The sequence below is a fragment of the Palaemon carinicauda genome, chromosome 6 (assembly GCF_036898095.1).
Source record: "Palaemon carinicauda isolate YSFRI2023 chromosome 6, ASM3689809v2, whole genome shotgun sequence".
Classification (NCBI taxonomy): domain Eukaryota; kingdom Metazoa; phylum Arthropoda; class Malacostraca; order Decapoda; family Palaemonidae; genus Palaemon; species Palaemon carinicauda.
In genome coordinates, this window is record NC_090730.1 from 28,237,848 (window position 1) to 28,251,646 (window position 13,799).

General features: G+C 37.4%; 1 protein-coding gene across 2 annotated transcripts; it reads right to left on the reverse strand.

Moving 5' to 3' along the window:
* Nucleotides 1-522: 522 nt before the first annotated feature.
* Nucleotides 523-9,410, reverse strand: LOC137642532 (PE-PGRS family protein PE_PGRS47-like). Of its 2 annotated transcripts, XM_068375162.1 has the most exons (5): nucleotides 9,257-9,410; nucleotides 4,761-4,893; nucleotides 1,868-3,874; nucleotides 1,338-1,453; nucleotides 523-1,196 (listed from the first exon to the last, which is right to left on the reverse strand). In XM_068375162.1, the coding sequence occupies exons 1-5, from the start codon at nucleotides 9,393-9,395 to the stop codon at nucleotides 1,018-1,020; spliced, it is 2,574 nt and encodes an 857-aa protein (XP_068231263.1). In that variant the 5' UTR covers nucleotides 9,396-9,410; the 3' UTR covers nucleotides 523-1,017. The 2 variants fall into 2 exon arrangements, with proteins under 2 accessions (XP_068231263.1, XP_068231262.1); XM_068375161.1 differs by having other exon boundaries at nucleotides 1,338-3,874.
* Nucleotides 9,411-13,799: the final 4,389 nt, after the last annotated feature.

The following is a 13,799-nucleotide window of genomic DNA, read 5'->3' on the forward strand; positions in this document are numbered from 1 at the left end:
TGATTTGTTATAGAAATACTCAAAGGCCTTAAACATGGTTCTCTGAAAGATCTTAGCCAAATTCATTCCTCTTAGCAGGCAACACCTTTAATGAAAGCAACCGTGTTCTTTTTCAAATTATCCAAATAGGGATCAGAAAGGAATAACACCCTGATCCCCGAGAAATGTACATGTGGATCGATCAATAAGCTAATACAATAAGTTTGTAATTTCTAACTTTTAGAAACTGTCTGAATGTAGGCAAGAACTGTGATATAGGTTCCAAACCATCCAGTAGTGAAGGCATCATTATGGAATCCTTCCATTAATCATATTAAATCACCTCAAAATTAGTAATCAAACAGTTACCATGTATGATATACGAGTATATTGTAATTTCACACAAGAGGTTTAACAGATATTTAGTAAAGGAACTGTTTCCTTTCAACCAGATTACTGTGCTATTATTATATAGAATTATATCAGGTTAATAAGATAAAATACATGAAACATTTTTACATCAGAAATGAAACTATCCATAAATTGCTTTGTTATTTATTCTTCAAGTTTGCAAATCCAAGAATAATAACTTATTCCTTTTTATATCTTGCAAAGTGCATACAGAGCAATGGAACAAACACAATTGTGAATATATAACACAAAGTTAATAATTCAAGATACTAAAAGTGATTTCTTCTAGTTTGTTTTTTATTTCATGAAGGATCAATTTCAAGTCACAATGGTATGGATCCTGAATCATCTTGTCATATCAAATATGAGTAAAAACGAATGCATTCAGCTTTGAACTATTAATTTAAATAAAATCAGGCTAGATATGAATAGGTAGCTTAACAGATAGATCGGTAGCTATGGTATTACATTTTCTAAAGAAGATCTTGATAAAATGTAGACAGCTTCGAAATTCTCTTCACTTTCTGTTTCATAAATTAAACATGTTTGGGGTTGCTTTCAACTTAGATACATCAGGTGACCACATAAGGAGTAAAAACATTCAGCATTGCGTTTCCTAGCCTTTTCTCACCACTGCTTTACTGACTTAACCCCAGGAGCCCTGCAGCCCCAGTGCTGTTTAGGAGAGCAAGGGTCGAAGCAGCATTTCTCTGAAGCACCGCAGTCTCCATCAGAGCGACATTCTTTGCTGTAGCTTGCTGGTTTAGAGCATCTGCCAAAGTTTGGGCAGGCCCCAGCACTCGATCCTGAAATGATAATAATTTGTTAATAACATATAAAAGTTTTTGGAATGTGCATAGTATTTTTGTATCTCATGTTTGGGCAAATTATAGTTGTATCTGGCAAATAATTACTATTACAGTATAACAAAAAAAGAATAATTGTACCTCCATATCCGGAACTGGAAAATGCTCCGGCAATTCCTATAGCTGCAGAGCTCGATCCATGGGCTCCAGCAGCAGCAAAAGCTCCTCCTCCATGAGATCCAAAATTGGCTCCAGCTCCAGCACCTGGACCACCCCCAGTACCAGAGCTACTTCCATGGCCAGAACCAGAACCACCTCCTCCATGAGATCCAAAACCAGCTCCAGCACCTGCACCACCCCCAGTACCAGAGCTACTTCCATGGCCAGAACCAGAACCCCCTCCTCCATGAGATCCAAAACCAGCTCCAGCACCTGCACCACCCCCAGTACCAGAGCTACTTCCATGGCCAGAACCAGAACCCCCTCCTCCATGAGATCCAAAACCAGCTCCAGCACCTGCACCACCCCCAGTACCAGAGCTACTTCCATGGCCAGAACCAGAACCACCTCCTCCATGAGATCCAAAACCAGCTCCAGCACCTGCACCACCCCCAGTACCAGAGCTACTTCCATGGCCAGAACCAGAACCACCTCCTCCATGAGATCCAAAACCAGCTCCAGCACCTGGACCACCCCCAGTACCAAAACTACTTCCATGGCCAGAACCAGAACCACCTGCTGAGACAGAAGCACTTCCATGACTAAAACCTGCACCTGAACCAAATGCACTACCAAAAGCACTTGATCCTTTAATGCCAGATGATCCATGAGTGCCAGTACCACCAGATCCAAAACCGCTAGATGATCCTACACCACTTCCTGTGCCACGAGATCCAAAACTACTGAATGAACCAGTTCCGCTAGAACCACCAAATCCAAGAGCACCAGATGTCCCATGACCTCCAGATCCACTAGATCCAAGGGTGCCGGAGGTTCCATGGCTACCAGATCCACCAGACCCAAATGAGCCAGATGATCCAAGTCCTCCAGATCCACCAAACCCTAAAGCACCAGAGGATCCATGGCTACTAGATCCAACAGACCCAAAAGCACTGGATGATCCCTTGTTACCTGATCCACCAGATCCAAATGTGCTGGATGAACCATGGCTACCAGATCCACCAGATCCAAATGTGCTAGATGATCCATGGCTACCAGATCCACCAGACCCAAATGAGCCAGATGATCCATGGCTACCAGATCCACCTGATCCAAATGTGCTGGATGATCCATGGCTACCAGATCCACCAGATCCGAGTGTACTAGATGATCCATGGCTACCAGATCCACCAGATCCAAATGTGCCGGATGATCCATGGCTACCAGATCCACCAGATCCAAATGAGCCAGATGATCCATGGCTACCAGATCCACCAGACCCGAGTGTACTAGATGATCCATGGCTACCAGACCCACCAGATCCAAATGTGCCAGATGAGCCATGGCTACCAGATCCACCAGATCCAAATGAGCCAGATGATCCATGGCTACCAGATCCACCAGATCCAAATGTGCCAGATGATCCATGGCTACCAGATCCAAATGTGCCAGATGATCCATGGCTACCAGATCCACCAGACCCGAATGTACTAGATGATCCACGGCTACCAGATCCACCAGATCCAAATGTGCCAGATGATCCATGGCTACCAGCTCCCCCAGATCCAAATGTGCCGGTTGATCCGTGGCTACCAGATCCACCTGATCCAAATGTGCCAGATGATCCTTGGCTTCCAAATCCACCAGATCCAAATGTGCCAGATGATCCGTGGCTACCAGATCCACCAGATCCAAATGTGCCAGATGATCCGTGGCTACCAGATCCACCAGATCCAAATGTGCCAGATGATCCTTGGCTACCAGCTCCCCCAGAACCAAATGTGCCGGTTGATCCATGGCTACCAGATCCACCAGATCCAAATGTGCCTGATGATCCATGGCTACCAGATCCACCAGATCCAAATGTGCCAGATGATCCATGGCTTCCAGATCCACCAGAACCAAATGTGCTGGATGATCCGTGGCTACCAGATCCACCAGATCCAAATGTGCCAGATGATCCTTGGCTACCAGCTCCCCCAGAACCAAATGTGCTGGATGATCCGTGGCTACCAGATCCACCAGATCCAAATGTGCCAGATGATCCTTGGCTACCAGCTCCCCCAGAACCAAATGTGCTGGATGATCCTTGGCTACCAGATCCACCAGATCCAAATGTGCCAGATGATCCATGGCTACCAGCTCCCCCAGAACCAAATGTGCCGGATGATCCGTGGCTACCAGATCCACCAGATCCAAATGTGCCAGATGATCCTTGGCTACCAGCTCCCCCAGAACCAAATGTGCCGGATGATCCGTGGCTACCAGATCCACCAGATCCAAATGTGCCAGATGATCCTTGGCTACCAGCTCCCCCAGAACCAAATGTGCTGGATGATCCATGACCACCAGAGCCACCAGACCCAAAAGCACTGGAAGATCCATGGCCACTAGAAGCAGCTGAGCTTATAGCAGAACTGACACCAGAGGATGATCCGAAGCTACCTGAAGAGCCAAAACCTCCAGAACTTCCACTACCAAAACTGGTTCCAGAAGAGCTGCCAAACGCTGATGCTGATCTGTGAAAAAAAAATGACCTTGTTAATATTAAGTTGGTAATTCCATATATGATATAAGGCAGTTTCTAAGAGAAATTTTCAATGATTCAGTAAGGTACTATTGAATTCTTTACTTCTGTCCAAAGATGATAATGTGTTTACAAAAAGAGTCAACCCACACAATGCCTGTCCTTTTTCTGTGAACCTCAGCATAGATGAAGTCTTTGTACGACAAAAGAAGTAGTGCACAAGTTTGTTTTGTGAGTTATAGGAAATGGTAATTATTTTTTCATATTAATTCTAATTTTCTAAGATACTGATTTTTAGGGATGTATTAAAAGATTGCTGTCGGGTACAAATAAAATAGTAGATTCCTAATCCTTACTTCTAGTTTGATAAAGAAAAAATAATGATAAGTGGTTTGCGCTATCAGTAAATGCTTAGTTTCAAAATAATTTCAGCATTTTCTCCTTGACCAAATATTCTTAAACAAAAACTTGTTGCAATAGAAAATACTATAAAATATTTATCCCTTTTAATACAGATTTTTTTTAAAGGAATCTATTTTCATTTGTATACTTGTGTAAAACTAAAGGAGACTATTAACACCATGGCTTACCCTACTGGATAAGATAAACATATCGGTTAACATTCAATCAGATTGTAATCAAACTGATGCTTCGGAAGAATGACATCTAAAGTAAACATTGTAGAAACTATCGCGGATTAACTAAACCATTTCCATCCATTAACGCCTCAAACTAGACTAGATTTGATGAAAGGTGCAAAATTGAATGATACACAAGAGCAAGCATGCTTGTAAGCTGACTTATAATACTTGTACGAAGCAACAAGCATCCATTACTGTATTCTGAATGGGCTAAAAATTGGCTTGTCTAATACTTACCCAGATGTTGCAGAGCCTCCAACTGCGTTAGGCCTAGCTCCTGAACCTGGGGCCAAGTACCCCCGGGTGGGAAGTTTGGCGCCATTACACGCTGCGGCCAAGGACCAAAGCAGGAGAGCAGCTGCGAGACGCACTGGAATGTTTAATGCATGAGATATCAGTGTGTACTATGTATGGTGTCATACAGGAGACTATAGGTAAAGTTCATTTTGCAATTTGTCATTCTTCGTATTTAGATACATTTTTCTATCATGAAATACTTCAAGGGATGAGTTGAATCAATACCCTAAATACTGATGTCTTCTAATCCGATTTGCATTAAATAGAAAAACTATAATACTTTTCTACTCTCTCTCTCTCTCTCTCTCTCTCTCTCTCTCTCTCTCTCTCTCTCTCTCTCTTTCTCTCTCTCTCTCTCTCTCTCTCTCTCTCTCTCTCTCTCTCTCTCTCTTGCTAGTTACAGTATTTTCAGAGTTTTTATATATATGATTCTTATTCTTTATAAAAAAAATACTCGATGGCACAAAATATTGTAGGAAGAAAATATCTGTGAAAATTGAGTGTAACGATCATGAAATAGATGATCTATGCGAGAATGATGGTGTAAGATCTAATAATTTTGCCTTTAAAGCCAGCTGTAATACAACCCAAATTGTAGTGATACAATTATAGTTGATTGTAGTACAGTACTACTACACACATTATTAATGATAAATCACAAATTTGTAAAATTTGATGAGAAATTTGAACCCAAAAGGCCACATAATAAAACTTGCAAATGGCAGCAGGACTGCAGGTATTTTGTCAGATAGAGGTGTAGCAGGTGTCGAGCTGTATGACACTGATGGGAATGTACAAGACGTTGAGCTAAAGAATATATTACAAATACCCTCTTACAAGCAAGATATACTTGCTGTCAAACCACCTACCGAGAGAGGTGCAAATGTTACATTTACTCCTGAGCATGCAGAAGGATTTGCTCCAGATGGTACAAAATTCAGAATCCAGACGCATCAAAAGTCGTATTTTCTCAATAATGTAATTGCAAAGCTTGGTGCCCATAACTTGGAAGAGTGGCATAAAATCTTAGGCCATAGTAATGTGAAAGATGTTTTGCAGTTAGATATTGTTGAAGGTACGAAAATTCATGGTAAAATGAGCTTTGATTGTGAAACATGAACATTAGGAAAAATAACACAGTACAGAAATAGGGAACCAGATAAGAAATCTATTAAAAGACCTGAGTTAGTACAATGTGATCGGATTGGTCGCATTGACCCCCTGCAAGAGAGGACTTCGGGTTTGCTATTTCTTTTGTTGATTATTTCTCTGGTGTGATAATGTACTTGAAACACAAAAGTGACACAGTAATAGCTACCAAAATGTTTTTAAAAGACAGTTCACCTTATGATTCTGTGAAACGTACCAGGACAGATAAAGGCATAAATCTTCTGCCCCATATTCACCTCACCAGAATAGTATAGTTCATGTCATGTGCTTTGTATGAGATGGCCTGATATTTGTTGTTAGATGGATAGTTACCTAAAAAAGTTTCAGACGTATGTAGTAAAGACAACTGCCTACATCAGATAATAGATGTTACAATCCAAGAACAGGAAAGACTCCTTTTGAAATAATGACTGAACAAAAGCTAAGCTTGAAGAATATGCACATCTTTGGAACTGTATATTATGCATATGTACAATATAAGAAGACAATGTATGCTCACAGTGAACAAGGGACATTTCTGGGCTACGACGCACAGAGCTCAGCGTGCCTTATGTATTTTCCTGAGCGAGACGATGTGAAGTGTAAGATGCGGGAAATTCAGTAAAAACTTTGTATGTGAAAGAAAATATTTAAACATCAATACGTAGAAGAATATTCCCATCTAAGAAAGGAACTGATGAAACTGAACAAAGCATGCAACTAGAGATTGAAGAAGCTGAAGATGAATAAGCAAATGAAGAAAGAAGATACCTTCAAAGATGACGAACCAAACCTTAGTAGTTGGATGACTATGTCAGGTGAAGATGACATATCAAATGCTGCAAGATGCTCTATTGAATACTGTTACCTTCAATGGCAAGAATTTATGAAAGAGGAAATGAATGCCTTGGAATAAAACTACCCTTTTGAAATGGTAACACTTCCTGAAGACCGAAAAGTTATTGACGGAAAGTGGATATATGCTGTGAAACTTGGTCAAGACAACGCTGAAAATTCAAAGCAAGATACGTAGCAAAGGGATACTCGCAAGTAAGAGATGTGGACTATGAAGAAACCTTGGCACCAACTGCATGATACACTTCAATTTGTATGTTGATGCAGATAGCAGTACAACAGGATGCAAAAGTTTATCAGATGGATGTAAAAACTACTACTTGAATGCTTATATAGATTTGGAAATTTATTTAGACCAACCTAAAGGTTTTAAGAGGACAACTGAAAAAGGAGAGAAATTTGTTTGTAAATTAAACAAATCTTTGTATGGATTGAAACACAGTAGCAAAAACTGGAGTATGTGGCACAAGTTTCTGTGATCAAAAGTTCATCCAATCTGTTGGTGATTCTTGTCTTTACATAAAACTTAAAGGCAAGGCTATATCCATGATTTTGATTTGGGTAGATGATTTGATTTTTTTTAGTCAGCAGTAATGATGTATCCAATACCATAAAGAAGTCTCTCAAGAACAGATTCAAAATGAAAGATATAGGGGCATTCGTCTTCGTTTTTAGAAATTGAATTCACTTTTTATTCAGAGGAGACTATAAGTATGAATCAAAGAAAATACCATGAGAGAATTTTTGAGAAGTTTCATAAGGAGTGATAGCTTGAATCTGTTCCATGTGATCTAAATGTAGGCAGGATCACTTCTTGTGATTCAACTGAATTTTCTGATCTAAGTTAGTATAGAGAAATTGTTGCAAGTTTAATTTATGTTATGACTGATAGAAACTAAGGCCTGATTTAAGTTATGTAGTAACTAAGTTGTCACAGTCAATACCATAGCTCACTTCAGTATATCCAATCGTGTACTGAAGTACATCAAAATTACACTGCAATATTGCTTAAAATATAAGTAGATTGGTTATTGGGATTCAGACTGGGAAGCTTCAGAAGATAGATGCAGTATCACAGGTTATGGGTTTTAGTTCAATAGGAATTGTTCTTTGATTTCATAGAAAAGTAAGAAACAGAAAGTAGTAGTTTTATCTACTTTTGAGACAAATTACATGGCTATGACTTGTGCTATGCAAAATGCAAACTTTCTCAGGCAGCTGTATTCTAACATATCAAACTGTGACAAAAGTAGTGCGCCTTTGTATGTAGACAACATGGGAGCTTTATAGCATTGGCCAAAAATCCTATCCATCATCAAGGGTCGGATAATATGGATATTAAGTACCGTACTACTATGTAAGATCACAAGTTGAATATAAGATTGCTGATCAAGCGTATGTACCTTCTGATGTGTACATTGGAGATTTATTTACAAAGCCTGTATCTAGGCAAAAGTTGAAGAAGTTTATTCATGACAGATATGTATAACTCAAGTTTAAAAGGGATGTAGATTATAAATCTAAGTTGCAGTCAAGCAAACATATTCCTGTTTATTTTTTGGTTCGTACAACAAAAGTGCCATTTAATTCAGTGTCAAAATACTTTATAAACTACCTTTACATGAATGATCTCTTATTGTGTGTTGCCCTCTTGCACCTGTTTTTGTATGCTGCTTTGGCCCCAAAAGTTAATAAAAGAAACGAAATTGCCTTTGCTTTTCCCAAACACAATCAGTTCTATACACCATCATGAAGGACTTCGGCGTAACAAGAATATTAAAGATTCTTCAAAATGATAACGACAATTTTGTTTAAACACAAAGATGGTTCTATCATAACCTATAGAAAATTTGTTGACTTTTAGCTTTATTGGCCATCTATTATAAAGATTAACTGATGAATTTTCCAGGTAAATGAAATACTGAAGTTAAACATATCTTCTCTGAGAACGTAATTTACCCCTTTGAAGTCTTATCATTTACGAAAAAAAACAACCTTTAACCATCTAACGATGTGAATTGCCCATTGAACCTTATTTCAGACAAACAAAAACATCTAATTTGTGTTTTGAGAACACCTTGCAAGATAAAAAAACAGGTTGCTTACTATTCGAAAACTCAAGGGATTAAACAGCACACAGACTTAAATCTAGGAATTGTTTTAGATACGGACAAAGAAAGAAACTTTCGCCATGTAAGAAATAAACTTTTAAAAATGGAATACACTTATAACTCAAAGTAAGATATCAAGATAATAATGCGAGAAAACTGAGTAGAATTTCAGTAACAATAAGGAACTGCAATTTCATGATCTCGCGAAAGTAAGAAAACAAAGCACTTTACTTTCCAAAATCTTTCGCGAAAACAAAATGAGTGTGCAAGTTGCAATGCATTACTGGAACCCAATATCACCAACGTTTGAGGGAGACTTACTGTCGACGAGAGCCCGTCTCTTTAGCTTATCCGGCACAGAAGAAGAGAAGGGCGTTGATGTCTTATCCTGGATCACCTGGAGGTGACTGCATGATGGCATGGAGTCGGTCGTGACTTTATATAGTGCAACCTCTTGCATCTACTGGCAGGGGCAGGAGGATGTCGGTCTTTCCAGGGCCTTTCCTGGATCGTTCCGGGGGCACTGGACCGGTTCTCAATGGAGGGAAAGAGAGAGAAAGAGAGAGAAAAGATATTGGGGGTAATCTAAAAATAACGAGAAAGGATTTAAGCTATAATAATTCTAATAAAACCAGTAATGATACTAGGCCTATTAATAATGATGACAATGATGGTGGATAAAGTGCAGTTATAGTATTGTTAATAATAGAAATTGAAGAGTTAAAAGAGAACAACTCCCATTACACAAAAAATTATTATTCTTTTTAGAACTAATGCAATTACTAGCCTACTGTTAATCATAGTTTCAAATTCAGTACGTCAAAATATTGGCATAGCTCCTATCAAAAATCAACACCCAGTGAAGAATTATCATCCATCTAATGGTTTTATCACTATGAATATTTGAAAGACAATGAACCGTAATTGAGACTTCTAAAAAAATCGTCTTAAAATAGGAAAAAACTCCGAAATTGGCTTAATTTCAAGACCTTGCTAGAGGAATAAAGTTACAAGGTTGAACAATGTAGGCCCACTTCTGAATTCTACACTCTAGCTTCCCATTCCTTCACACGAATATACCTTCATACACCAGTTTTTTTCAAAAAAGAAAAAAAAATGAAGCCTGTGTGGAGTTTTCTATAAACAAATAATTGATCTGTCAGTTCTCAAATGTTCTTTGTTATTATCATCATAACTGCTGTTATTATTATTATTATTATTATTATTATTATTATTATTATTATTATTATTATTATTATTATTATTATTATTATTATTATTATACATGTTAATATATGAGAGGCTAGATGTGACACCTCTTTACCTAGGTAAGCTACGTCCACCCAGAAACTCTGACAAAAGCACCTCCATGTTATGTCCCTTTATTGCAGCCAATAGTGAGAGAGGCTACTTCCGGGCTGGAAAAAGGCAAGTCGAAATATGGAGTTAATTGATCGCATTCTATCAATGTTACACACAGAAAGATATATGCACATTTTTCTTCTCATGAGTACAGATTTTTCTTAAAATTACTAAAAATGAATGGCACTTCAAGACAAGGTCAAATAAGCTATCGAAATTACCACATCCTCAATGCAGCCGAGTATAACATAGAATTATATTTCATGAGTTTTCAGGTCACAAAAGGTGAAGTATTACTGCTCCCAGAATGAAGAAATTAAATTCCGCTTGAATTATATTTTCTGTATAACTAATCAGCTTTGGTGTTTGATTTACACATCCTTGTGTAGGCCGGGCGTGGGAGCAATGTATAGCCTATCTTATAGGAGAGTTTCTTTCCCTTTTTGAAATTAGTTTCTGACTGTGCCATAACACTGGAATACACCAAAGAGCATTACAGTTTTTCTAACGAGACATAAAAACATAATTAAGAACATAAAAACTCTCTTTTTCAGATATTTTCAGTATTTAGATATTCCAAATCCATTAAGACTCCGGTGATGAACTAAAGTTTCACGTGTCGCATATTATTATCATTATTATTATAATTATTATCATTATTATTATAATTATTATCATTATTATTATAATTATTATCATTATTATTAATTGATAAGCTACAATCCTAGCTGGAAAAGCAGGATGCTATAAGCCCAGAGGCTTCAACAGGGAAAATAGCCCAGTGTGGAAAGGAAACAAGGAAAAATAAAATATTTTAAGAACACTGCAGCTTCCATCTACAGAGATCAAAAGAAAATAACTTATTTTGTTGACCAGCAAAATATCCTTGAACGAATTGCTATAGATTTTTCAGTTTCAGTAATGAAACCAGACTTCTCATTCACAATGGCAAGATTTCTCTTCGTTTGATAATCTAATGATAATAGATATTAGGTAGTAGGTTGGCCAAGGTACCAGCCAACCGTTGAGATACTACCGCTGAAGAGGTATTGGCACCTCTGACTGGACGAATAAGTACTATATTGGATCCCTTTCTGGTTACGGCTAATTTTTCCATTGCTTACACATGCACCAAATAATGTGGCGCATTTTTACACATTCTCCTCTTTCTTCATACGCCTGACAAGTCTAAGATATCCGAAAAAAAATTTCTTCACTCAAAGGGTCAACTACTGCACTGTAATTGTTCAGTGGCTATTTTCCTCTTAATAAGGACAGAAGAGACTCTTTAGGTATGGTAAGTAGCTCTTCTAGGAGAAGGACACTCCAAAATCAAACCATTGTTCTCTAGTTTTAGATAGTGCCATGGCCTCTGTATTATGGTCCTCCACTGTCTTTGGTTAGAGTTCTCTTGCTTAGGGGTACACTCAGCCATACTATTCTATCTGTTTCCTTATTTCCTTTTTGGGCTGTTTTTTCGGTTGGAGCCTTAGGGATTATAACATCCTGCTTTTCAAGCTAGGATTGTAGCTTAGCTAATAATAATAATAATAATAATAATAATAATAATAATAATAATAATAATAATAATAATAATAATAATAATAATTATTATTATTATTATTATTATTATTATTATTATTATTATTATTATTATTATTATTAAGTTAGAGATCACAACTCAACTGCAAATAACCGAAACCTAGTCAAATTTTTCAAAAACTGAAATATCCAAATAATAAGAGTATGAAGCTATAGAGAATTCCTACACCTGCTATAAAATGTCATTCTCTTAAAGTTGTCGCGATAGTTAAAAGAAGCACTGAAAAATAGGCTTCAGAGAAGATAACACAAGTACCGCATCCCGTCATGCGTGCCCAAAATATTACCAAAAGAAGAAGAAGAAGAAGAAGAAGAAGAAGAAGAAGAAGAAGAAGAAGAAGAAGAAGAAGAAGAAGAAGAGGAGGAGGAGGAAGAAGAAGAAGAAGAAGAAGAAGCGCCTAGTTTTCCAGGAACCTAAAGGCCACGGGTCAAAGAAATGCTTCGCCTCCCTCTTGCGAGATGTTTCCACCTTACCGTTGGAAACGTGCGCTTAGAGACAGTCCTCTGTCCCTGAGCTCAGGAAATGGCTGGAATATCGATTCCAATATATTTAATTGACAAGACGTGTCTATTCTTTGAACGGCCTTGAGGGAGACATATGACAGCGTGTCGTTAATGGAAATATTCCCTGAAATACAAAATGAATTGATCATTATTTTTCGACACTTTTTTAACTTTGTTTTCTTCTTCTTTTTTTATATTGGAGATGTTCTATGAATTGATTGTTTGCTGGTAAGGACACCAACGCGTCACATGTTCTATCCTATAAATTAGATAGGCCGTAGCTCTGAGACCTTACAAAATACTGAAATGCTACAGAAATAGCAATGTCATGAGGAATATAAACATAGAAGGAAAAAATCTGTATAATAAAACAAACAAACAATATCACAAGCAATGACTCGAAGAAATTCACACAAAACCGTGAGAAATGCAGGCACACACACGCGCAAAATGTCATCATAATTATCAGGAGTTTACATTCCCTTTTCCTCCACTGGAGTTTATTCTCTTTGTTTCATTCACAGTCTCTGTATAAGCACGTCTGTTAAGATTTTACCTTAAATTCAGTTTGTATAGATACTACCAGACTTTGTGCACAAGGAGAAATATGTATAAATATACCCTCACGCTGCACAGATAAATCATTAAAATTTCATTGACAGACAATAATTAAAGAGACTAAATGCTTAATTTATTAATTGGAGGATTGTTAAATTCCGAAGAAGGGTAACGTAACAATTTCCAAAACCTAAGTACTTACTATTCTTTGATTAATTTGAAATAAATAGTAAGGAAAAGAAGATAGAAGAAACTACACAAAAGGAACCACCTTTAAATGGATGGTAACTACGTCAGGAAAAGCTAGAATACAACAATTATCTTTAACCTTACCTGTTATGTTTAAGAAGATTATAAAGATTACCATTAACCTTCTACAGAACAAAACTTTTCCTTGCTAATGTTCCCAACAGCAGAGCCTTTGTCTGATGTCTGGAATACTGGAACATTATTCCATTTCCAGTCACGTGTGGGGGTTTCATTTGCTAAAGCTTGTTTGAAGTCTTATAGAGAAATCTTCAAATTATATTATCAACCAATACCAGTAAGAATGTGAATTGAAGTTAATCATATTCTTAAACTTTTCTCTTAATTTTTCTCTTTTGACATCCGCCTTTTAATGATTATCCCTGAAATAGTAACGAGTCCGAATTACAGATATCCACAAGTTTACCTCCAATCAAAAATTAAAACGTATAAGTTTATCTCCAAGTTCATAATTGTTATCCATAAATTTGTTATAAATCTTATTGTAATCCTTGATCTTACCTTAATGTACAATAGTTATCATGTCTTGCCATAAACACAACAATCATTCATACTTTTGTCTATCCCTAAA

Excerpts from the sequence above, each read along its gene's own strand:
- LOC137642532 (XM_068375161.1), bottom strand. The coding sequence starts at position 9,395 with ATGCAAGAGGTTGCACTATATAAAGTCACGACCGACTCCATGCCATCA. Across the intron at positions 4,894-9,256 it reads GAGACGGGCTCTCGTCGACA|TGCGTCTCGCAGCTGCTCTC; the intron begins GTAAGTCTCCCT and ends TAAACATTCCAG. Across the intron at positions 1,197-1,337 it reads TTCCAGTTCCGGATATGGAG|GATCGAGTGCTGGGGCCTGC; the intron begins GTACAATTATTC and ends TTATCATTTCAG.